Here is a 26633-nt window from a genome sequence, read left to right as displayed (position 1 = left end):
CAGCAATGGTACTAGAAAAAGACCATTTTCATGCCAGGAAAAAAAAAAAGTGAGCTTCCAGCATATTCTACCATATGAAAATTAAGTTAGGTCTCTTTCAGCTGATAACAACCTCCAGCAGTGTATCATGAAGACATTTGAGGAGGTTTTTAAATATTTACATGGAATAGTCATGCAACTTGTGCTTAAAACACTCATCTTTTTTCCTATTAAGCTATTATATATCCAGCAATGTTGTATATCACAGCACTGATATTTTCTTTGAAAATACCTTTGTTAGACATTTATATACTTATGATACAACTCCTATTTAAATCTTATTCATGAATAGTATTGCATGTGCCTAAGATTTTATAGGCAGGTACTAGTTTCATTTTTTAAATGTTAAACTTTCTGTTGTATTGTCTGTTTAAATTCTGATTATTTCATTTTTTCATGACCAAGCCTTTACTTTTTATTTTTTTTCCCCCCAGTTCTGGGGCTTTAACTCCGGGCTTAAGCACTGTTCCCGGTTTCTTTTTGCTGAAGGCTAGTACTCTACCATTTGAGCCACAGTGCAACTTCTGGCATTTTCTATATAATGTGGTGTTGAGGAATCGAGCCCAGGGCTTCATGTATACAAGGCAAGCACTCCACCACTAGGCCATATTCCCGGCCCTTACTTTATTTTTAGGAGTTCTTTGTTTTGTTTTTTTGCCAGTCCTGGGGCTTGAACTCAGGGCCTGAGCACTGTCCCTGGTGTTTTTTTTGCTAAAGGCTAGCACTCTGCCACTTGAGCCACATCTCCACTTCTGGCCTTTTTGTATATATGTGGTGCTAAGGAATTGAAATCAGGGCTTCATGTATAAGAGGCAAGCACTCTTGCCACTAGGCCATATTCCCAGCCCCTTACTTTACTTTTAATTATGGAGTTTTAGTTGGCAGATTACTTTTCTTTTTCTTTTTTTTTTCCTAGTTCTCTTGCAGCTTTATTTTTTTTGTTGTTGTTGTTTTCTTTTTTGCCAGTCCTGGGCCTTGAACTCAGGGCCTGAGCACTGTCCCTGGCTTCTTTTTTGCTCAAGGCTAGCACTCTGCCACTTGAGCCACAGTGCCACTTCTGGCCATTTTCTATATATGTGGTGCTGGGGAATCGAACCCAGGGCTTCATGTATACAAGGCAAGCACTCCACCACTAGGCCATATTCCCGGCCCTTACTTTATTTTTAGGAGTTCTTTGTTTTGTTTTTTTGCCAGTCCTGGGCCTTGAACTCAGGGCCTGAGCACTGTCCCTGGCTTCTTTTTTGCTCAAGGCTAGCACTCTGCCACTTGAGCCACAGTGCCACTTCTGGCCATTTTCTATATATGTGGTGCTGGGGAATCGAACCCAGGGCTTCATGTATACAAGGCAAGCACTCTTGCCAGTAGGCCATATTCCCAGCCCCTACTTTACTTTTTTTATGTTATTAAAACACAGAATGACACTGAATTATTTGTAATTTCTGAATTTGTTACAGTCAACTCTCTTTTTATATGATATTTTCAGTTTCCATACTTAGCTGTTATCATAAAGAAGACCTGTAGTGAGCCAGAACTAATACTACAAAATCTATGATCTAAGCCTCATGGGTTCAGAATGTTGGCCATATTTAGGCTTTTCAGGTCTTTTTATTTTGGTTGTTCATGAGGCTTGAACTCAGGGCCTGGACACTGTCCCTGAGCTTCTTTGCTCAAGGCTAGTGCCCTATCACTTTGAGCCACAGCCCTGCTTCTGTTTTTCTGTTAGTTATGTGGAGATAAGAGTCTCACAGACTCTTATCTGAGCTGGTTTCCAACCGCAATTCTCAGATCTCAGCCTCCTGAGAAGCTAGAATTACCGGCCTTTTCAGGTCTTATTTTGGAGTCAGTCCATATATACTGTGTTATTGGCTGATTTCTCAGTGTAGAATAGAAAGCCTTGAGTTAGAATGGAACTGGGGCTTAAAAACTGAAGTAGCATCAAGAGCAAGAGCATTTTGATAATATTCCTTGTACAACTAAAGGTAACAACCACAATAACCAAAGAGCAAGAAGTAATTTGAACAGGGAGGGTAAATACAGTAAAGGTAACAGTATTAAGGAGATAGAGGTCAGACTATATCAGACTCTCTAGGCCTGGTGAGCAGTGTGGGTTTTTCTAAATGTACTGGAAAACCACTAAAAGGTTTTAAACAGGGAAGAAGCTCTACCTACCTACCTATCATCAATTCTTTTTTTTCTTGCCAGTCCTGAGGCTTGAACTCAGAGCCTGAGTATTATCCCTGAGCTTCTTTTTGCTCAAGGCTAGCACTCTGCCACTTGAGCCACAATGCTACTTCTGGCTTTTCCTGTTTATGTGGTGCTGAGGAATGGAACCCAGGGCTTCATGCATGCTAGGCAAGCACTCTACCACTAAGCCACATTACCAGCCATGATCTATATTTTAAAAGGATCTCTCCATACTCTGGACAGAGAATAGCTTTAGTGGGGAAGGAGTGAAATCAGCAAGACCAGCAGGCTATTTGAATACTACTTCAGGAAGGAGGCGATGTGGGTTTAGACAGGAAGAGTGAGAAGGTGTCAGGGAGGAGATGCAAGGATAGTTGTGGTTTTTGGTTCAAGAATCTGACTCAGCAGTAAGATCGATAGTTCTGACATGGAGGACTGAGTGGAGAGGAGTAGGTACAACAAATAATGGAGGAAGAAGGAAATGGGAATTAAGAGGTGAGTTTTGTAATTTTTAATTACACATTCAAGAGGATGTGTCAAGCACAGAAATTAAGTATAAAGAAGTCTAGAATTCCAAAGAGACAAGCATTTGGGGAAAGTATAAAAATTTTAAGGCCTTGAAATTAGATGAAATCACTTTGAGAGAGGATAGAGATGATAAAGAAAGGGAATAAGGCCTAGAGGGTAGTCTTGGCACCCCAACAAAGAGAGGTATGGAAGAGGAGAAGAGAAGGAGCAGCAAGTACAGGACTTGGAGGGATAGTCTCAGTGAACAAAGGAGGAAACCCAGGAAGTTGGAATCATGAAAGTTGATAGAAGAATTTGTTTCAAGAAAGTGGAGGATAATCATTTTAGATGCTATAGAAACTTAAAGCCATTACCCACTTGGCCATTTTTTGGCCAGTTGATTAGAATGTTTCTTATTTAGAATATTAAAATGTGATTTGTCTATTGTTTGTATTTTATATGGATTCTGTCTGTGACTAGGAAAGGAAAATTGTGCTGCTGGGAATTGTTCACCATTGTTAAACTCTTTAAATTCTTGGAAAAACAATAGAGAGTGTGAACTATCTATCAGTCCTGAGCACCGCTCAACTGGCTTTGGCTTGTGAAAAAATCTCTTCGATTTCACGACTAAATCCACATTTCAGTTTTCTCCTTAGTGGCAGCTGGCTCATTTGGATCTAGAGTTCTATTTCAATGTCCTACTCAGCCTCTGAGAGTAGCCTGGGGCCTTGATCCTAAACCCTTCTCTGTGTGTTTGATCCCTAATATCTACTTATCCTCTACCCCTTTTCTGTCATTAAAGCTTGGCTGTTCATGCTCCCACTCCAACCCATTGTTTTGAGCCCTCCTGCTGAGACCTCCACCTTTCACCCACTGATGGATGGACTCTGAAGTTGTTTTCTGGTTTTAGATTTCTTTTTTTTATTTTTAAAAATTCTGATAGTGAGACTTTCCTTGTTTATGTTAACAATGCAACAGAGTTCTGCTTCAGGTCTTATTTTATGTAATTTATACCTAAGTAAACCACCATTCTAGGGCATTGACTTGAACTTGGAATGACGCCAAGCCTGACTCCAAGGCTGGGTGCATAAAAAAGAGGTTGCTTTAGAGAAGGAAGCAATCGGCAGCCCATGTTCTTTACTCGAAGCACAGTAGGCATCATGGGAAACACGGAAGCATAAAATATAAGTCTCTGCCTTTGAGGAAATATGGTTTAAAATAAAGTCACATAAAGGTGTGGTTTACCATCTGCCAATTAGGCCAGTTGCATCAAGGATGTCAGGCGTATTGTCATAGTAGTCCTGTGCTCACAAAACACCACTATCAAAACCTTTCAAAACTAAGGCTCTCACTACAATACTGAGCAGTATAGTTTTAGGTAGCAGGTTGACAAGAGATTCCATGCTGGTACTCTATAATGAATCCTTTCTACTTAACCTTCATTAATTGAAACATATGCATGTTTTTCCCCTATGGAAGGAGCATACTGGGAATATTTAAATTCTTACAGCCATGCTGTGCTTTTTCCCAGATGATTGGAAAGTTGCCCAGGCAAAAGCCATCTCATCCTTCCCCCAAACAAGTTGTCAGTTGTTTAATCTAATATCATTTGCTTTTCATGACCAGTAGGAATGACAGTGCTAAAATACTTTACAGGAAAATGAAAGTCAAAAACAATGATGGCTTTTGTGTGTATTTTTGTGTTTTTACATTCTCTTCCTCCTAATCATTCTTTAATATAAAAATATATCTTAACCTTTGCTTCAATTTAGGCTATTTCAACATTAGGGAAACAGCACAGATATTTAAACTAGGAGTTATATTTTTGTGAAATGAAATATATACCATGAATTCAGTACAACAGGTTAGAATTTCATGGATGCATTATCATTATTTAATAATGCATAAACATGCATTCTTTCAATGGGACTACACACATTGCTTCATGTTTTATGCTTGCTTGTGGTTAAGTTGTTGAATACACTGTCTATTCAGTTTGATCCTGGCTGAAGCCTAGGATTGTTTGAGAAAGAGACCATTTTATGTACCAACATTTGGAGCACTGGGAATATGGCAGGAGAGCTTGTGCCCTGCAAATTGTACCTTGCTCTGAGAAAGAACATACTTCAAGACACAAGGTGGTTGTGCTGAGCGGCAGACATATTTGTTCACCATAATTTAAAAGTCTCAGGAGAGTGTTGCTACTGTCTTCCTATAGCCTGTTGTATGGACTTTGCCTTACATGTTAGTTTCTTTTATGCCCAGGCTTAGGCAAACCTCCTTTTTCAGAAGTGAATATGGTGAGGCATCACTTTTGTAAAAAGTCTTTGCCAAGATTTTCATCTATGCTTTTATTTTTGAATGGCAAGGAGAGAAAACCATTTCTTTTTTTACTTCTCATTGCTGAGCCAAGAGACATATGAAAAAGTGCTCTACATCACTGGTCATATAAGAAATGAAAATCAAAACAACATTGAGATTCCATCTCACCCCAATAAGAATGTCATATATCAAGAAAACTAACAATGACAAATGTTGGAGGGGATGTGGCCAAAAGGGAACCTTACTTCATTGTTGGTGGAAATGTAAACTGGTTCAGCCACTCTGGCAAGCAGTATGGAGATTCCTCAGAAGGCTCAATATAGAACTCCCCTATGACCCAGCAGCCCCACTGTTGGGTATCTATCCAAAAGACCACAAACAAAATCACAGTAATGCCACCAGCACAACAATGTTCATCGCAGCACAATTTGTCATAGCGAGAAGCTGGAACCAACCCAGATGCCCCTCCAAAGATGAATGGATCAGGAAAATGTGGTACATTTACACAATGGAATTTTATGCCTCTATCAGAAAGAATGACATTGTTCCATTTGTAAGGAAATGGAAGGACTTGGAAAAAGTTATACTAAGTGAAGTGAGCCAGACCCAAAGAAACATGGACTCTATGGCCTCCCTTATTGGGAATAATTAGTACAGGTTTAGGCAAGCCAGAGCAGAGCATCACAAGGCCCAATAGCTATACCCTTAGAAACACATAAGATGATGCTAAGTGAAATGAACTCCATGATATGGAAACAAGTGATATATCACAGTTATAACTACTTTCAACGTCCTATGTGTATGTGTAGTTTCTATTATTGATGATGTTTTTATCACCTTCCTATGTTTGTACCTACACTATCTCTGTAATCTTATCTGAGTATATTGGAAACCGTGTTTACTGGTATTGGAAGTAGGAAATTCAAAGGGAATACCAAATTCGAGAGACACAGGGTAAAAAAAGAGAAATAACTACAAAAGCAATACTTGCAAAACTGTTTGGTGTAAGTGAACTGAACAACTGGGGGGGGAGGGAAAGGGGGGGAGGGAGGGGGGCATGAGGGACAAGGCAACAAACAGTACAAGAAATGTATCCAATGCCCAACGTATGATACTGTAACCTCTCTGTACATCAGTTTGATAATAAAAATTTGAGAAAAAAAAAACAAAAAAAAAAAACAAAAAAAAACCATAGCATTGCAAAAAAAAAAATTTCTTTTTATTTAAGGAACTATGTGATAGTATCAGCTGCATCATCAATGGTACAACTGACCATTAAGATTGCCTCTGCCGTCCACATCCATAAGATCTTCTTGTCAAGTCCCTTCACGGTGCTGCATGGCCTTCCCTGTTGCTAGCATCTCCTTGTTAAAGTATGGACATTTCTTCATGGTGCTGCATGGCCTATCCTGTTGCTAGCAGATCTCATCTGCAATTACAGTTATGGGTACAGTGTTTTTCTAATAAAGTGGGGTCTAACAGTAACCATAAGGGGGGTTGGGTCATAAATGGAGTATAGATAACCAATTCTGAGAATTCATCTGACTTTGTCTGAGTATTCCATCCTTTTGCCTTCATTGAAAAAAAGTGTCATAGTTCCCGGTCCATCAATTTTCCTGACATGCTGGCAGATCGGAGCCTCAGTGATAGATGTGGATTAAGGCCAAGTTAGCATCTCTGCTGTGGTTACTCTAGGAACTCTGCCCCCTGCCCCCTTACTGTGTATGTGTGTATATGATATATATGTTGTGGTAGAAAGAGTATTTTTAAAATTCTTATTGTCAAACTGATATACAGAGTGGTTACAGTTTCATACGTTAGGCATTGGATACATTTCTTGTACTGTTTGTTACGTCCTCCCTCATTCCCCCCTCCGCCCCTCCCCCTTTCCTTCCCCCCCCCCCCCCCCCGCCATGGGTTGTTCAGTAGATTTTTTTGCAAGTATTGCTTTTGTAATCGTTTGTCTTTTTTACCCCGTGTCTCTCGATTTTGATATTCCCTTACAGTTTCCTAGTTCTAATACCTGTATACACGGTTTCCAATGTGCTCAGATAAGATACAGAGATAGTGCAGGTACAACCAGAGAAAGGGAATACAAGAAGATCATCAGTAGTAGAAGCTACAGTTTCACATCGCATGATGAAAGTAATTACAACAGTGATATAACAGTCGTTAATATAACATGGAGTTCATTTCAGTTAGCATCATCTTTGTGTTCATAAGGGTATAGCTATTGGGCTCTTGTGATCCTCTGCTGTGACTAGCCTAAACCTGTGCTAATTATTTCCTATGAGGGAGACCATAGAGTCCATGCTACTTTGGGTCTGGCTCACTTCACTTAGTATAATTTTTTCCAAGTCCTTCCATTTCCTTACAAATGGGGCAATGTCATTCTTTCTGATAGAGGCATAAAATTCCATTGTGTATATGTACCACATTTTCCTGATCCATTCGTCTACTGAGGGGCATCTGGGTTGGTTCCAAATTCTAGCTATGACAAATTGTGCTGCGATGAACATTGTTGTGATGGTGGCTTTTTAGTGTGTTCTTGTTTGTGGTCTTTTGGGTAGATGCCCAAAAGTGGGGTTGCTGGGTCATAGGGGAGTTCTATGTTTAGCCTTCTGAGGAATCTCCATACCGCTTTCCAGAGTGTCTGAACCAGTTTACATTTCCACCAACAATGAAGTAAGGTTCCCTTTTGGCCACATCCCCTCCAACATTTGTCATTGTTAGTTTTCTTGATATATGACATTCTTATTGGGGTGAGATGGAATCTCAATGTTGTTTTGATTTTCATTTCTTATATGACCAGTGATGTAGAGCACTTTTTCATATGTCTCTTGGCCATTCTCATTTCCTCATCAGAGAAGTCTCTTTGTAAGTCTTTAGCCCACTTGATGAGAGGGCTATTGGTTCTTTGAGGTTTTGTTTTGGAAGAAGGTAATTTTTTTAGTTCTGCATATATTTTAGATATGAGGCCTTTGTCCGTTCAATGGCCGGTAAAGATCTTTTCCCAATCTGCCGGCTTTCTGTTTATCTTGTGAGCTATGTCCTTTGCCCTGTAGAAGCTCTGCAGTTATATGCAGTCCCATTTGTCCATCCTTTCTTTGATTTGTAGCATTTCTGGGTCTTTGTTAAGGAAGTTCCGTCCTGTGCCAAGGAGCCCAAGTGTTTCTCCCACTCCTTCCTTTAGTGTTTTCAGGGTATCTGTTTTAATTTTGAGGTCTTTGATCCATTTGGAATTGATTTTGGTGCAAGGAGATATATAAGGATCTAGTTTTAGTTTGTTGCATGTGTTGGACTAGTTTTTCCAGCACCATTTGTCTTTCTTCCAACCTATTTTTTTAGCTCTTTTATCAAAGATTAAGTAGACATAGTTTTGTGGGTTCATTTCTGGGTCTTCAATTCTGTTCCATTGGGTCTTCAGGCCTGTACCGGTGCCAATACCAAGCTGTTTTTATTACTATAGCTTTATAATACAGCTTGAAGTTGGGTATTGTAATTCCTCCAGCACTGTTCTTTCTGCTTAGGATTGTTTTTGCTATTCTGGGTCTTTTATTGTTCCATATAAATTTCTGGATTGCTTCCTCTATTTCATTAAAAAATTGTGTTGGGATATTAATGGGTATTGCATTGAATTTATAGATAGCCTTTGGCAATATTGCCATTTTGATTATATTCATCCTCCCAATCCAGGAGCATGGGAGGTTTTTCTATTTCCTTAGTTCTGCCTTAATTTCGTTTTTCATGTTTTTAAAGTTCTCATCATAGAGGTCTTTCACTTCTTTGGTTAAGGTTATTCCTAGGTATTTTATGTTTTTTGAGGCTATTACAAAAGGAGTTGCTTTCCTGATTTCAGCCTCGGTGTTCGGGTCATTAGCATATAGAAATGCCATTGATTTTTGAGGGTTTATTTTATATCCTGCAACTTTCCCAAAGTTTTGGATTAGCTCTAGTAGCTTGGGAGTAGAGTCAATGGGGTTCTTTAGGTATAGGATCATGTCATCTGCAAAGAGAGAAAGTTTAACTTCATCTTTTCCTATTTGGGTCCCCTTTATATTTTCTTCTTGCCTAATTGCTCTGGCTAGGAATTCTAGTACTATGTTGAAGAGAAGGGGAGAGAGCGGGCATCCCTGTCTTGCTCCTGATTTTAAAGGAAATGGCTTTAGTTTTTCACCATTTAGAATTATGCTTGCTGTTGGTTTATCATAAACTGCCTTGATTATATTCAGGAGTATTCCCTGGAATACCAGTTTTTTCAGGGCTTTAAGCATAAATGGGTGCTGGATTTTAAAGGGTATTTTGTTTTCCATTTAACCAGTGAGAATTATATGCAGAAATATTTTAAAGACACAATTACTTCAGACAAATAGATAAATCCCCACTCTCACCTGACAAATTTCACATCCTTAGACTACCTTTGATATCTGACCTGACCATCTCTTCCACACAAAATTGTTTGCTACTTTCCTTTTCCCAGGGATGGGTGGCACATTTCCTCTTCTATTCACTTCTGGCCTCCTATTCCCGCCTTGCTAGGAGGAGGCTTTGGTCCCTGTCCCTCTCAGTCTGGCATCCTCACCTTCCCTTAATGCAGTTCCTTGACCATCAGCTTGAGGATGTACTATTACATTACATTGCTTACATTCTCAAACTGTCCCTTGACCTCAGAATCCTTTCCAGTTGCCCTCCCTCGTCTCTCTCCTTTGCAACAAAATTTCTGGCAAAGGTTTATCTCTCAGTTTCCTTCCTCACTTATCATTGTAAGCCCATTTCAACCCTATTCCCACCCTGCTCCACTGAGACTGCTCTTTCAGCCTCCCGAAGGAACCCTAGGTATCATTCTCAGTCTTGCTTTTTCTCCATCCTCCTTGACATGCTGGCGGTATTTAGAACAGTGGAAGGACTGTTTTCCTTTGTGAAATACCATACTATAAGGCTTTCCTCTCTCCCTGGGTTTTCTCATTCTCTGGCTCCTGACTTCTACACTTAGGGTCCATGTTCTGAGCTTTCCCTACTTAACTCTCACTTAGTGTTCTCATCTGCTTGCCTGGCTTTAGTGAGTCCCAAATATATATCTCTAGCTCCGATTTCTCCCTGGATGAAAGACTCCTGTCTCTGTCTGTCTGTTCCCCAAGGCATCTTTGTGCTAATTAGGAAAAGCCACTGTTTTCTGCAAGCCCTTGACTGCCATCTTCTGGGAAGTTTTCAGAGCAGACAGATACCTCCCAAGTGATGCCGAGGCTGAAGGGCACCTCTGACAGCCCAGCCGCGTTCAACTCTCATCAGTAGCAGCAACACATTCCTCCATTTGCTGGGGGCATTAAATGGGTAACAAACCTCCACAGATCCCCAAGTAAACTCCTAAGTCCTTCCTCCACACCACCTCTTCACTTCAGTCCTTTCTCTTTCAGACTTCTGGTTGACAAGATCAAACTCAGTGATCCCGAGGCCTTTCTTCCATGTGTCAGCTTGAATACATGAGCAAATCCTGTTTATTTTGCCTTCAAAATACATTAGAATTTAACTACTTCTTATTATCCTATTGTGGCCAACTTGTTCCAAGCCCCCTCGTGTCTAACTTGGATTTATTCCAATATAATACTTCCTCTCTTGTTCTCTGTTGGCCTTAACACAACAGCTAAGTTATTCATTTCAAACTTAGGATGCATCATGCTTCTCTTCTGTACTCCGGGCCTTTGAAACAGGCTTCCATCTCACAAGTAGAAACTGAAGTCCTTAAAATGGTTCACCTGACCATGTCTGTCCACATCTCCAACCATATTGGTCTTCTTGCTCCTCTGCAATACTTGTAGCATGCCCCAGCTTTAGACAGTTCCTAGATCTTATGTGGAATGGAGATTGCTCCCTCCATTTCTGAAATCAGATGTTACTTCAGCACATCAGAGCAGCTGTCTTCAACCAAAGGAGCAAAAAACCAATGTCCCCTTAGGCCAGAGTATCTAATATCCTTTCCCCTTTTCTTGTCTTAGTAGCCCTTACCATTGAGCCCACATTGTTACTGTCTCATTCCGTTGGAACCTATCCTTGGTGAGGTGAGAGACCTATTTCTTTCCCTGTACTATATCCCAGTTTCCAAAACAGTGCTTGAATAATCAGATATCAATAAATATTAGTCAAATAAGTAAATGAATAGAGGCATTGCTAACTCTTTCTGTGGGATGCTATCCACAAAAAGACGCAAAGGTTGGACCTGCACAGTTGTTATCTCTGTGTTCCAAGAGGAAAGCATTGTCAGTAGTTCAGGAACTAATTTAAGTGGAATTTGAAATTTGCATTCATTTTTACAACCTTCAAGAAGGGCTTTTGTTTCCTCCAGCAACAGCAAGTAAGCGCCATCTAGTGGTCACAAAAGAAGTCACAGCTGTGTTACTCAACAACAATTGTTGCCTTGATTCAAAAGCTTATCAACTCTGATAGTAGTAATTACCGTAGTCATGAGTACTCACATGTGTGTTTTTTCCATGTCATATATTGAAGTAAAAGGTGGAGTTCCAGTTTTGCCAAAATTGCTTACTTATTTTTATTTGTTTTTCGTGCAGAAGATCAAAGCCAGGGTTGGACTGTATTAGACAAATGCTTCACCACTGAACTATAATTCTAGCCCTTCCCTTTGGTAAATCATTTCTAATTCTGTGTATTAATTTTTGTCTATTTGTTCTTTTTTAAAAATATATTTTATTTTTATTTATTTATTTTTTCCAGTCCTGGGCTTTGGACTCAGGGCCTGAGCACTGTCCCTGGCTTCTTTTTGCTCAAGGCTAGCACTCTTTTGTTTATTTGTTTTGTTTTTTGTTGCCAGTCCTGGGCCTTGGACTCAGGGCCTGAGCACTGTCCCTGGCTTCTTTTTGCTCAAGGCTAGCACTCTGCCACTTGAGCCACAGTGCCACTTCTGGCCATTTTCTGTATATGTGGTGCTGGGAAATCGAACCCAGGGCTTTATGTATAGAAGGCAAGCTCTCTTGCCACTAGGCCATATTCCCAGCCCTCAAGGCTAGCACTCTGCCACTTGAACCACAGTGCCACTCCTGGCGGTTTTCTATATATATGTGGTGCTGGGGAATCGAACCCAGGGCTTCATGTATATGAGGCAAGCACTCTTGCCACTTGGCTATATTCCCAGCCCTGTCTATTTTTTCAATTCCTCCTCCTCCTCCTCCTCCTCCTCCTCCCCCTCCCCCTCCCCCTCCCCCTCCCCCTCCCCCTCCCCCTCCCCCTCCCCCTCCTCCCCCTCCTCCCCCTGTTGTAGGGCTTGAACTCAGGGCCTGGACTCTGTCCCTGAGCCTCTTTGAGCACTCTTCCACTTCAACCGCAGCACCACTTCTGGATTTTGAGTGCTTAATTGGAGATAGACTCTCACAGCGACTTTTCTGCCTGGGATGGCTTCGAACTACAATCCTCAGATCTCAGCCTCCTGAGATTACAGCTGTGAGCCACTGATGCCTGGCTCTTCTACTTACTTTTACACATTTACGTTTATATGGCATTGGCCTAGGAATTGTGTGGGTAATAAAATGAAAGCTAGTGTTTAAATTCTAATAAAGTGGCTCCTAAGAGAGTAAACCTTAAAAAAAGGTCTTGATAACATTGATCTCTTCCAGCCAGATTTCTGAAACCTGTTGAATCTTCATTGCTGTTTTTACCCCATCTCAGAATCAAGGGATTCTGCTTGCTGTTTGAAGAAAATGACACAGACAAATTCAGTGGAGAAGTATTCATGTCTATGCTTATTTTCAGGAAAGACAGAAACCAAGCCTGTTCTTATTCTAGTATTTGAAAAGCTGAACTGTTTTAGTACTTTGGTAAATTAAAGCAGAAAACACTTGGTCTACTTTAAGGGCCTTTGACCTTTCCATTCTCCACTAAGTGGGGGTAAGGCTGAGAAATCTTTGCCACCATGAAGTCTGAGCCATGATCAGAAAATGAAGATGAAGCAAGTTCCAGTAAGGAAATGAATTCTGGTCTTTCCACGGGGAAGATGCCGGCCTGGCTAGTACAGGAAGGGAAGTGTTTAACTAAGGGAATAAGACAAGAAAGATAATCAGCAGAAATGCTTTCCAGTCTCTCCACTCCCAAGAAGAGATCATATCTTTACCCCCTCTCAGTAGATGGGTATCTAAGCTGAGGATGGAAGACAACCTGCTTTCAGATGCTCTCAAAGACCTTTCTTCATCCCCATAGAAGCTGGAGTCTTCCCCACACTTCTGCACTCACTTCACACCCCAATTCCTATTTTAGGTGCTGTAGCCTGAAGCTATCTTTTCTGTCTTTGCCTCTCCGATCATTTTAAGTGCTGGTCAGCACTTATTTCCTTCTGGTTATATTGACTTCTTTTCCTATGAGATAGAATCGTTGGCTCTGTAAGTTAATGCTAAGCTGCTTGAAGATAAGGGGCCTATCTTACATCTGTCTTCATTTATTCTTCCTGAGTGAAAATTAAATGTTTATGGTGAGGAATGCAGAAAGGCAGCATTTGGGACCAGTAGTTGCCTCTTCCAAACTCTGAACTAATGACGTTTAGTTTATTTTCTGGAACAGTTCTTCAGCTATGTATTAAGAAAGCCAAAGCACTTATGAACATTTGTTCTTTTGTTAAAGCAATAGACAAGTTTTCAATCTAACAATTCTAGCATCCCTTTTGAGTCGTGGTTTTCATAGATCTAACTACACTGGAAGTAAGTTTCAAAATTGGTAGTATAGCCAGCAACTATAGAATCACATCTGTAAGTTTAGCTACTTGGGAGGTGGAAATAGGGGAAATCTTTGCCTATCTAGCCTTGGCAAAGTGTTTTCATGATGCCATTTGAAGGAAAAAAAGGTGTATGTGGTGGCATGTGCCTATCATCACAGCTGCCTGGGAATGGTGAAGTAGGAGGGTTGTAGTTCAGACTGACAGGCAAAAAAAGTAATTCCCTATTTGAAAAAAAAATATACAAACTAAAGGTAAAGGGACTGAGGATGTGGTTCCAAGCATTAGAGAGTCTGCCCAGTGTGAAGTCCTGAGCTCAAACCTCCCTATTTCTCCCATCCCCCAAAGTTTGATTAGCAAGCACAAGATCCTGAGTTTAACTCTCAAATACCCCACATAAAAAGATAAAACAACAGTTGGTAGGATGTTACTGAAAGAAAAAAATCTAGTTTTCCATTGTTTATATTGTTATTTTAGGACTTTATCTTCTTCATGCTGATTTTTTTTTCATTTTTGGTTCTATGTAAATGCTTTATTTGATGTAGTCCTTGATCTTTTTTTCTTGTGAGAATGTCTTCTTAGACAAGTTGACACTGGTATTTTCAGTGTTCTAAGCAAACACATTCCATGTACTATTTTAAAAATAATTAAGCATATCTTGTCTCTAAAGCATCCCACTTTGTGAAGATATATTTATATCACTTATCATTCCCATCCTAAGGAAATGAGATACTGAAAGGGAAATCTTGATAAGAGTAGGTGGGTTGTGTGTATTCTTAAGTACAATTTCTTTAGGAATAGTGTCTTGTTTTTGATTCTGTCTTTTTCTTTATAATGTTCAGTTAGCTGGACAACTTGAGGATTTATCATAGCACTTAACTGATTTTCTGAGAAGTAGCAAATTTAGTATCATAGCAGTTGTATTGTTTAGTTTTTATAGTGTTCATTATTTCATTCCTAGTAACTGCTGTCTTTCATATGATGGCAGAGGAGATATTGTATAACATTGCCTTATTTTACTATTTCAGTAAAGAAATATTATGTTCTTATAATTCTGCCATTGAATGCACACATTTACATTGTATTAAATTATTTTGTTTTAGAATATGCTGAATTTCTACATTGCAAAGGAAAGAAATTCACGGATTTTGATGAAGTTCGCCATGAGATAGAAGCCGAGACAGATCGAGTGACTGGAATGAATAAAGGAATTTCTTCTATACCCATTAATTTACGAGTCTATTCCCCACATGGTAAGTAAGATGGTGAATCCTTAAACATTTTTACTACATTAATTTTCTTTGTTTGGAAGATGCAAATAGTGCTGAGTTCTCAGAAGTTGGGATGCAGCTTTATATATGGTACGGTTCAAAGATCTAAGATCTAGAATATTGACAGCAAGAGAGGCAGTGGGAGATAAGATTTGAACACATCACATATGAGTTTTTAGAATATAAAAGGTGTATACATGAAAACTTTAATTTTTATTATCTATTATTCTTGCAAAGATTTTAGAGACAAATACTATTGTCCAATTTTCCCCTATTGATTTCCTCATAGTTGTGTTATCTATTATTCTTGCAAAGATTTTAGAGACAAATACTATTGTCCAATTTTCCCCTATTGATTTCCTCATAGTTGTGTATTTCTTTTCTTCTTGAGAGAAACCAGTGATGACTTTTATCGCTAGTCTAGTAGCAGAAACTCAAAAACTAGAAAACTGATTGATTCATGATGTATAATGGTTACTTTCCTTTATTCCATTTCTCCAGTTGGGGAAAATGTTCATTTCTGATTCACTCCTTAACTCTGACTTTCAATCTGCCTCCCTCCCTCCGCTCCCTTCCTCCCTCTCTTGTTCTTTGTCCCTGGGCTTGAACCCAAGAGTCTGGGTGATGTCCCTAAGCCTCTTTGTGCTCAAGGCTAGTGCTCTACCACTTGAGCCACAGTGCCACTTCTCACTTTTTCTATGTAGTTTATCAAAGATAAGAATCTCAAGGACTTCACTGCCCAGGCTGGCTTTGAACCATGATCCTCAAATCTTAGTCTCCTGACTAGCTAGGATTACAGGTGTGAGCTACCAGCGTCCGGTGCTCAAGTGTTTTACAAGTCAGCATTGGTGACCATATCTCAATTACGATGTCCAACCTGGTGCTAACCTTGCAAGAACAATAATCAGGTTGGGTTAGAGTCATTGTTTTCATGGCGTCTAGTTAATGATGTGCACTCACTGGCCTCAGAGCCAACAGCTTTATAACAGGCCAAGTTTGGCTTACGCTTTAGCAAATAGCATAAGATTTTTTGAAAGGAAAGTAAATCTTATGCTGTCAGTATATATTGATTGTACAAAACAATGAGTTTCATTATAACATTTTTATGCATGCATACAATATACTTTGCTCATGTTTAGCTCCCTCTTGAGACTTTTATGTCACTTGAAGGCAGTGTACAAGACTGGCACACAGCATATGCATTTGCTGCTTGGTGTCTTAATTATGTTCCCCTAGTTATGACAGCTAGGATGTGACAGCTCTCTGAGCAACTGTGAGGTACTGCAAATCAGTGCCTTTCAGATTATGTTAAATGCTCACTTGGCATAGCAGAATCATATAAAGATAGGAAAAAAAATAGCAGAACTATTTTGTTTTCTGTGCTTTTATATTCTACAAGTTGGGTGGGAGTGATTCAGATGCACCATGCATAAAGCTGAGCTAAGTGGCAGACACATCTGCATTGTAGATGGCTTTCACCATTGAAGTAGGATGCAAGACTTTCATTCTTTTCCACACAGTGCTGAATCTAACTCTTATCGACCTACCTGGGATAACTAAAGTACCTGTGGGAGACCAACCACCGGATATTGAGTATCAGATCAGAGAAATGATTATGCAGTTCATCACGAGGGAGAACTGCCTGATTCTGGCTGTCACTCCAGCCAACACCGATCTCGCCAACTCGGATGCACTGAAGCTGGCTAAGGAAGTGGATCCTCAAGGTGAGTGTGTGGCTCTTAGGTGAGATGGTGGTCTTTTGATTTTTTTTTTTTTTTTTTGGCCAGTCCTGGGCCTTGGACTCAGGGCCTGAGCACTGTCCCTGGCTTCTTCCCGCTCAAGACTAGCACTCTGCCACCTGAGCCACAGCGCCCCTTCTGGCCGTTTTCCATATATGTGGTGCTGGGGAATCGAACCGAGAGCTTCATGTGTAGGAGGCAAGCACTCTTGCCACTAGGCCATATTCCCAGCCCCGAGGGTGGTCTTTTGAGACATCAACCATTGTGGTGTATTTGAAGGTAACACAATCTCATGATGTGATTTCATTATTACTTGAATTTCGCATGCTTCACTTTGGTAAATCTTTTATATTTAAAATGCTGAAAGAAAAATGACTAAGGAAGGTAGCCAAGCTCCTTATAAATAAGTTTAATGAACCCTAGTTTCTTAACCTAAGAAAACAGAACTTTTAGGATTCATGGACTACTTATTTATCTATTTTCTTTTAGACAAACATCAGAACAGCAGAATTTAGTTCACTTAGATATTGTAAGGGTTAAATAAATATGCTCTCTATAAACAAACTTTGTTTGTTTCTTTAAAGTGGGAAGCTCTTTTAATACATATAATTTAGCTTATGGCTGTTTGAGATGTAAACATTTTCCTGTTACTGGCATATCAGAGTTCAGAAAAGTGTCTTGCGCATGCTGATGTTTCCATTTCTTTGAATTGAGTAATGACGATTTTCAGGGACCTCAGTGAGGGGCCTTAGAGCATGTCTATTTAAAATAATCATGGGACGGCATTCAGCGAGGTATTCTTTCAATACCGAGATGCATATTCTTCAATTCTAGGAATTTTTATTTATTTTAAATAATCACACATTCCCATTTTATTCACTTTATTTCTTAATCCTTATTATTTGTGATGTTAAAACTCCTGGATTAATTTTCTCTTTACATTTTCCTCTTCTATCATCCAGTTCTTTCGTCTTTCTGTTTTACTTTTTTTTAAATACTGACCCAAACTTCTTTTCTGATTAATTTCTCATTTCAGATAGAGCTTTAGATGTTCTCACAGCATTTCCTCTTAGTTTCACAGTGCATCGTGTTCTCTACAGATTTCAGTGTGAGCCTTTTGAGGTTCACCTTTAATTATGGACATTTTCTCAGAGTACAGATTTTTCCAGTTGGTTTTTTTGATCTCTGCCTTTGATGTTCAGAATCTTTAAAAATGTTTGATCAATATTATTAAAAAGGTGATACATGTATGTAAAAGGGACTCATTGACTAGTGGGCTTTCTCATAGGGTAATTGGACTATCTGGCCCCTAATTTTATAGCCATTAGATTTTATGAATATTTTCTCTTGAGCTGGTAAAATACAAGCTTGACATCCACTGCTTTAGGAGCCAAATAGAAGGAAGGGTGCTTGTAGACCAGGTAGGAGGAAAGGCATGTAGACTTTTAATTAATATGTCTGATTTCATAAAGATAATCTGGGAGGGTTTTTTTTTTTTTTGGATCAGAAGTCCCTGTGGAACAACTTCTGAATGCAAATTACAGTTTCTGTGAGGATTTGTAGGGGTGGCTGTATGGTTGGCTGTGTGGTTGGCTATGTGGTTGGACAAAGCCTACAGAGCCTGCTGATATACCAGTATTCTATATGCACTTTGAGTCAGTTCTCCTATGTTCTGCTCTTTCTGTACCCTGGCCATGGAATTCTAATTCTTGAACCTCCCTCAGCTTATTAAATAAGACTGGTTTGTTTCTTCTTGGCTTTCTCCAACATTCTTGAAATTAGGGCTTGGGGAAAAAAGCCAGGAAAAGGCTATAGGTAGTTAGATAAGCACCATAACTAGGACGCTGCCACCTCCAGCATCAGGGCTTTGGAAGTGGCCAGTTGAGTCTGATTATAAAAATGACACTAACCCATGCCTGACTTCATGACTCTCTTGTTCCAAGGAGTCCCTTCTATAAGTGTATTCTCATGAGTGTCACATGGCCAACTCCTGACAAGTCCACTCCTGATCTAGATGAGGCTTCATGGAGCAGCTCGGGGACATCACCCACTTCCAGATTCTATGTACCAAGAAAGCTGCAGGTGCTCCTGCTTTATTTTTTTTCTTCAAATTTTTATTATCAAACTGATGTACAGAGAGGTTACAGTTTCATACGTTAGGCATTGGATACATTTCTAGTACTATTTGTTACCTTGTCCCTCATACTCCCCTCCCCCCTCCCCCTTTCCCTTTCCCCCCCTGAGGTGTTTAGTTCACTTATACCAAACAGTTTTGCAAGTATTGCTATTGTAGTTGTTTGTCTTTTTTTACCCTGTGTCTCGCAATTTTGGTATTCCCTTTCAATTTCCTAGTTCCAATACCAGTATACACGGTTTCCAATATACTCAGATAAGATTACAGAGATAGTGTAGGTACAACTACAGGAAGGTGGTACAAGAACATCATCAATAGTAGAAGCTACAGATACACATGGGACATTGAAAGTAGTTACAACCGTGATATAACAATTGTCTCCATAACATGGAGTTCATTTCACTTAGCATCGTCTTAGGTGTTCATAAGGGTATAGCTATTGGGCCTTGTGATGCTCTGCTATGAGTTGCCTAAACCTGTACTAATTTTTCCCAATAAGGGAGACCATAGAGTCCATGTTTCTTTGGGTCTGGCTCACTTCACTTAGTATAATTTTTTCCAAGTCCTTCCATTTCCTTACAAATGGGACAATGTCATTCTTTCTGATAGAGGCATAAAATTCCATTGTGTATATGTACCACATTTTCCTGATCCATTCGTCTACTGAGGGGCATCTGGGTTGGTTCCAGATTCTAGCTATGACAAATTGTGCTGTGATGAACATTGTTGTGCTGGTGGCATTACTGTGATTTTGTTTGTGGTCTTTGGATAGATACCCAAAAGTGGGGCTGCTGGGTCATAGGGGAGTTCTATATTTAGCCTTCTGAGGAATCTCCATACTGCTTGCCAGAGTGTCTGAACCAGTTTACATTTCCACCAACAATGAAGTAGGGTTCCCTTTTGGTCACATCCCCTCCAACAATTGTTATTGTTAGTTTTCTTGATATATGACATTCTTACTGGGGTGAGATGGAATCTCAATGTTTTGATTTGCATTTCTTTTATGGCCAGTGATGTAGAGCATTTTTTCATATGTCTCCTGGCCATTCTCATATCCTCATCAGAGAAGTCTCTTTGTAAGTCTTTAGCCCACTTGATGAGTGGGCTATTGGTTCTTTGCGGCTTTATTTTGGAAGAGGGTAATTTTTTTAGTTCTGCATATATTTTAGATATGAGGCCTTTGTCCGTTCAATGGCCGGTAAAGATCTTCTCCCAGTCTGTGGGCTTTCTGTTTATCTTGCGAGCTATGTCCTTTGCCGTGCAGAAGCTCTGCAGTTTGATGCAGTCCCATTTGTCCAACCTTTCTTTGATTTGTCGCATTTCTGGGTCTTTGTTAAGGAAGTTCCATCCTGTGCCAAGGAGCCCAAGTGTTTCTCCTACTCCTTCCTTTAGTGTTTTCAGGGTGTCTGTTTTGATTTCAAGGTCTTTAATCCATTTGGAATTGATTTTGGTGCAGGGTGATATATAATGATCTAGTTTTAGTTTGTTGCATGTGTTGAGCCAGTTTTGCCAGCACCATTTGTTAAAGAGGCTATCTTTCTTCCATACTATTGTTTTAGCTCCTTTATCAAAGATTAAGTAGGCGTAGTTCTGTGGGTTCATTTCTGGGTCTTCAATTCTGTTCCATTGGTCTTCAGGCCTGTTCCAGTGCCAATACCAAGCTGTTTTTATTACTACAGCTTTATAATACAGCTTGACGTTGGGTATTGTAATTCCTCCAGCACTGTTCTTTTTGCTTAGGATTGTTTTTGCTATTCTAGGTCTTTTATTGTTCCATATGAATTTCTGGATTGCTTCCTCTATTTCATTAAAAAATGGTGTTGGGATATTAATGGGTATTGCATTGAATTTGTAGATAGCCTTTGGCAATATTGCCATTTTGTTTTTTTTTGCCAGTCCTGGGCCTTGGACTCAGGGCCTGAGCACTGTCCCTGGCTTCCTTTTTGCTCAAGGCTAGCACTCTGCCACTTGAGCCACAGCGCCACTTCTGGCCGTTTTCTGTATATGTGGTGCTGGGGAATCGAACCCAGGGCCTCATGTATACAAGGCAAGCTCTCTCGCCACTAGGCCATATCCCCAGCCCCCATTTTGATTATATTAATCCTCCCAATCCAGGAACATGGGAGGTTTTTCCATTTCCTTAGTTCTGCCTTAATTTCGTTTTTCAAGCTTTTAAAGTTCTCATCAAAGAGGTCTTTCACTTCTTTGGTTAAGGTTATTCCTAGGTATTTTATGTTTTGGGGAGCTATTGCAAAGGGAGTTGCTTTCCTAATTTCAGCCTCGGTCTTCGGGTCGTTAGCATAGAGAAAGGGCGTTGATTTTTGAAGGTTTATTTTATATCCTGCAACTTCCCCAAAGTTTTGGATCAGGTCTAGTAGCTTGGGGGTAGAGTCTATGGGATTCTTTAGGTATAGGATCATGTCATCTGCGAAGAGAGAAAGCTTAACTTCATCTTTTCCTATTTGGATCCCCTTTATATTTTCTTCTTGCCTAATTGCTCTGGCTAGGAATTCTAGTACTATGTTGAAGAGCAGGGGAGAGAGTGGACATCCTTGCCTTGTTCCTGATTTTAAAGGGAATGGCTTTAGGTTTTCCCCATTTAGAGTTATGCTTGCTGTTGGTTTGTTATAAACTGCCTTGATTATATTCAGGAATGTTCCCTTGAATCCCAGTTTTTCCAGGGCTTTAAGCATAAATGGGTGCTGGATTTTATCAAACGCTTTTTCCGCATCCAGAGATAAAACCATGTGGTTCTTTAGCTTGCTCCGTTGATGTGGTGGATTACATTAATTGACTTGCGTATATTAAACCAACTTTGCATCCCTGGAATGAAACCAGTTTGATCGTGGTGTATGATTTTTTTGATAACCTGTTGAAGTCGATTGGCCAGAATTTTGTTGAGAATTTTTGCATCTATGTTCATCAGGGAGATCGGTCTGTAGTCCTCTTTCTGTGATGAGTCTCTGCCTGGTTTTGGGATGAGGGTTATACTGGCTTCATAGAATGAGTCTGGTAGTGAACGTTCTCTTTCAATTTCATTGAAGAGTTTGAGAAATATTGGTGTGAGTTCTGTCTTGAAGGCCTTGTAGAATTCTGCAGTGAATCCATCTGGACCTGGGCTTTTCTTGGATGGGAGATCATTTATTGCCGTTTCTATTTCAATACTGGATATGGGTCTGTTTAGAAGGTTTAAATCTTCATGTTTGAGTTTGGGGATATGAATTTTTTTCTAGGAAATCATCCATTTCTTCCCAATTCTCGAATTTGTTGGCATAAAGGTTTGCAAAATAGTCCCTTATTATTTTCTGAATTTCGGTTATTTCTGTGGTGATGTTACCTGTTTCATCTCTTATCTTGTTTATTTGAGTCTGCTGCCTTTGTTTCTTGGTCAGGTTTGCCAGGGGTCTGTCTATCTTGTTGATTTTTTCAAAGAACCAGCTCTTTGTTTTGTTGATTCTTTCGATGGTTTTTTCATCTCTAATTGATTTAATTCTGATTTGATTTTAATTATTTGCTTCCGTCTACTGACGTGGGGTTTGGCTTGTTGTTCTCTCTCAAGGAAATTAAGGTGCTTCTTTAAATTATTGAGTTGCTGTTTCTCCAGTTTGTTGAAGTATGCACTCAGAGATATAAATTTTCCTCTGAGTACTGCCTTTTCTGTGTCCCAAAGGGTGCTCCTCTATAACTCTACAGTTCCAAAAACAGTCTTTAAAAAAAGCCAGTGCATAATATTTTATTTGTATAAGCTATGTGTTTCATAAAATTGGCTAATCTGTATAGTCTGTAAGATAATCCTTAATGCATTCTTAAGATAGATTTAATACACTCCTACAATAGTTTACTTCTTTTGCATAGATAGAGAATATGAATATGTAGTGATGGCATCTCATTTTTCAGGCTCCTCAGAGGAAGAGTACATCGTAACTTAACACAGTCCTCTAATGTGGTTGCAGACTTGAGGCAGAAACAATGTCAATGGAGAGTCATCAGTTTTCCAGAAAGGAATTTGCCTTCAGTGCCTCCCTGACAGGATTTCCAGTATGCTGTTAGAGCACAAGTGAAATCTGTCACTAACTTGCGGTTACAGACATTGAATGTTGTGCTACAGATCTGCCTCTAGAAAGATCCTAGTTGTTTTTTTTTTTGGTGGGGGGGGGTTTCTTGATTATAGACCTGAGTTGTTGATAAGACCGTTTTTTAAATTAGTTACCAGTTCAAAATTTCTGTGTGCACGTTCGGTAACTTACCATTGTCCTCATTTCTTGCAGTTAATTAGACTGTTTGCTCTATCATATGTAGGTCCCATTATCCTCAGTGTTATCTCTGTGATGTGGCAGTCCTGAGAACACAATTTTAAAATTATTTATTTATTGTCAAAGTGATGTACAGAGGGGTTACAGTTTCATAGGTGAGGCAGTGGATACATTTCTTGTATAACTTGTTACCTCCTCCCTCATTTCCCCCTTCCCCCTCCTCTTTTCCCTCCCCCCCCCCACTAATTGTTCAGTTGGTTTACACCAAATGGTTTTGTAAATATTGCTTTTGGAGTAGTTTGTCTTTTTATCCTTTGTCTCTCAATTTTGATATTCCTTTTCCCTTCCCTAGTTCTAATACAAGTATATACAGTATCCAGGGTCCTCAGATGAGATACAGTGATAATGCGGGCACAACCACAGGAAGGGGATATAAGAGGAACAACAACAACAAAAAGCTATGGTTTCACATGGCATGTTGAAAATGATTACAACAGTGATATAACACTTGTTTCCATAACATGGAGTTCATTTTACTTAGCATCATCTTATGTATTCATAAGGGCATAGCTATTGGGCTCTTGTGATCTTCTGCGATGACTAGCCTAAACCTGTACTAATTATTCCCTATGAGGGAAACCAGAGAGTTCATGTTTCTTTGGGGCTGGATCACTTCACTTAGTATAATTTTTTCCAAGTCCTTCCATTTCCTAACAAATGGGGCAATGTCATTCTTTCTGATAGAGGCATAAAATTTCATTGTGTATATGCACCACATTTTCCTGATCCACTCATCTACTGAGGGGCATCTGGGTTGGTTCTATATTTTAGCAATGACAAATTGTGTTGCAATGAACATTGTTGTGATGGTGGATTTAGTGTGTTCTTGCTTGTAATCTTTTGGGTAGATGCCCAAAAGTGGGGCTGCTGGGTTGTAGGGGAGCTCTATGTTTAACCTTCTGAGGAACCTCCATACTGCTTTCCAGAGTGGCTGAACAAGATTACATTCACACCAACAATGTAGTAGGGTTCCCTTTTGGCCACATCCCTTCCAGTATTTGTTATTGTTAGTTTTCCTGATAATGGACATTCTTACTGGGGTGAGGTGGAATCTCAATGTTGTTTTGATTTGCATTTCTTTTATGGTCAGTGATGTAGAGCACTTCTTCATGTGTCTCTTGGCCATTTTCATTTCCTCTTCAGAGACAGCCTCTTTAACAAATGGTGCTGGCAAAACTGGTTCAACAACTGCAACAAATTAAAACTATATCCTTGCATATCACCCTGCACCAAAATCAACTCCAAATGGATCAAAGACCTCGAAGTAAAATCAGATACCCTGAAAACACTACAAGAAGAAATAGGAGAAACACTTGGGCTCCTTGGCACAGGATGAAATTTCCTTAACAAAGGCCCAGAAATGCAACAAATTAAAGAAAGGTTGGATAAATGGGACTGCATCAAACTGCAGAGCTTCTGCAGGGCAAAGTACATAGCTTTCAAGATAAACAAGATTGGGGGAAGAACTTTACTGGCCATACAATGGACAAAAAGGCCTCATATCTAAAATATATGAAGAACTAAAAAAATTAAGTTCCTCCAAAACAAATCCTCAAAGAACCAACAGCTCCCTCAACAAGTGGGCTAAAGAGCTGAGAAGAGAATTTTGTTATTGAGTCTTCACAGGACACTTTGTCAGAAACAGAACACATTCATTGTCCCTGTGAGCTACTTCCTTGTCTACCCGTTCCTGGATGCGGGTTGCTGCGGAGGACAACTCTGTTCCCATGGGCTCTTACAAAGCATGACTCTCAAGGTAGCTAGTCAAACTCGCAGCAGTTTTAAGGCTTATCATTTGGTTTTGTTCCTGAGTTTCAATTCTAAAACTTGAAAACCCCAAAGACTATGTCACAAGCTCACATGCTGATTTTCCCTAGGTGTCAGTCAACTGTGGAAGTTACTGAGTGTCTAAAGGAATTCTTGCCCCCACTCACAGGGACCATCTAGTGTTTTAAATCTAATGTTAATTAAAAAAATAAGTAGAAAATAAGGAGCTGTAGATCACAACCAGGTCTCACTGTGAGTATCTAGAGTCCTGTTTATTATGTCTAAGTTTATTTTTTTGTCTTTTACCATGCAGTGTGTTTATTTGTAGATTTATAGGCACTTTTACCACAAATAAGGGAAACCATGCAACCCATGTTTCTTTGGGGCTGGCTTATTTAGTTTAATATAATTTTCCTTAAAGGTCTTTCTATTTTCTTACAAATGGTACAATATCATTCTTTCTGATGGAATAGAATTCCCTTGTGTATGTGTATCACATTTTCCAGATGCCCCCTCAGCATACGAATGGATCAAGTATTGGTTTTCTAGTGACTCATTTCAATTCTCTTGTCCTTTATTTTATTGTTTTTGGAAGTTATTTTCTTAGTGGTTGCTCTAGGTATAAAATTAACATTTTAATTTATAACAAATTATCTTGGATCAATGTCAACTTCGAAGTTTGCTGTTATAAAACAGTTCCACTGGCCCTTCCTGTGTGTTGTAATTATCAAACAAATGGTAGGCTTTTGCATTATATAGATCCATAGTGACTGCTTTGTGTGGTTATCTTTTAAAGCAGATACAAGGGAAAAGAGTTTTTAAAAAAGGAAACATATGCTAATATTGTTTATTGTTTTAATATGTAGCTATCCTGGTCAGTGTTCTTTGTTTCTTTGTAAGGATTGAAGTTAGTATTTCATATATTTTCATTTCTGCTTGAAGGATTCATACTAGTATTTTTTGTTGGCAGGTTTGCTTGTAGGTGATGGATTCTGTTTTCATGTGTCTAGGAATGTCTTTAATGAGGCTAAGAAAGTTGATTAGTAAAGCAAAGCAAGGAGAAAAGACAAGAAAAATGGTACACAACCAGTCATGGGTGCAGGCACAGCTGACAACAGGTGTAATAAGTGCTCTAACAGCAAGGGTATTCATGGGGAGAAAGTGGCTATTTCTTCAATTCTTGAAAGAAAATAATTAGTTGACAGTTTTTTCTTCCCAGAGTATTTCACATTTCTGCCTTCCTACTTTTACAGTCTGAATTCAACTGTTAATCTTACTCAGGTCTCTAAATAATGGAACATCTCTTCTCTCTTGCTGTTTTCACGCATCTATTCCTGTCTTTGAACAGTCTGATTTTGACGTGTGTAGATATGGATCCTGTTGAATCTGTTTCACTTAAGTTTTTTGAGCTTCTTGGATATGTAGCTTAAACATCTTTGATCAAATTTGGGAAATTTTATTCCTTTATTTCTTCAACTATACTTTGTCCCTTCTCACTCTTCCTTCTTTTAGGAGAATGCCATTGGGAGTATGTTGGTACATTTGATGATATCCCACATGTTTCTGAAGCTTTATTCATTTTTTTCTTATGGGAGGGACAACCTCAATTGATCTAAAAAATTGCTGTTTTTTTAACCTTTTAAAATT

At 39.4% G+C, this 26633-nt stretch overlaps 1 protein-coding gene and 1 long non-coding RNA gene across 11 annotated transcripts in view; one reads left to right on the top strand and one right to left on the bottom strand.

Moving 5' to 3' along the window:
- Dnm3 (dynamin 3) overlaps positions 1-26633 on the top strand; it is a 492945-nt gene that overhangs the window by 111030 nt on the left and 355282 nt on the right. For 9 of the 10 annotated variants that reach the window (XR_007212664.1, XR_007212666.1, XR_007212665.1 and 6 more), the window contains exons 3-4: positions 14866-15015; positions 16554-16757. Coding sequence is in view for 7 of the 10 variants with exons in the window: in XM_048358313.1 (XP_048214270.1) it covers positions 14866-15015; positions 16554-16757 (354 nt within the window). In the remaining 3 variants the exon portion in view is untranslated. Of the gene's footprint in view, positions 1-11057; positions 11109-14865; positions 15016-16553; positions 16758-26633 lie in introns of those variants that run through there. The other variant, XM_048358318.1, reaches the window with a different exon arrangement.
- On the bottom strand, positions 18091-18685 carry LOC125360266. The gene is made up of 2 exons (XR_007212672.1): positions 18423-18685; positions 18091-18353 (listed from the first exon to the last, which is right to left on the bottom strand). It is a non-coding gene; the product is annotated as an uncharacterized LOC125360266 (long non-coding RNA).

Source organism: Perognathus longimembris, chromosome 11, assembly GCF_023159225.1.
Source record: "Perognathus longimembris pacificus isolate PPM17 chromosome 11, ASM2315922v1, whole genome shotgun sequence".
NCBI classification, from domain to species: domain Eukaryota; kingdom Metazoa; phylum Chordata; class Mammalia; order Rodentia; family Heteromyidae; genus Perognathus; species Perognathus longimembris.
This window is presented reverse-complemented; position numbering and strand designations above follow the sequence as displayed.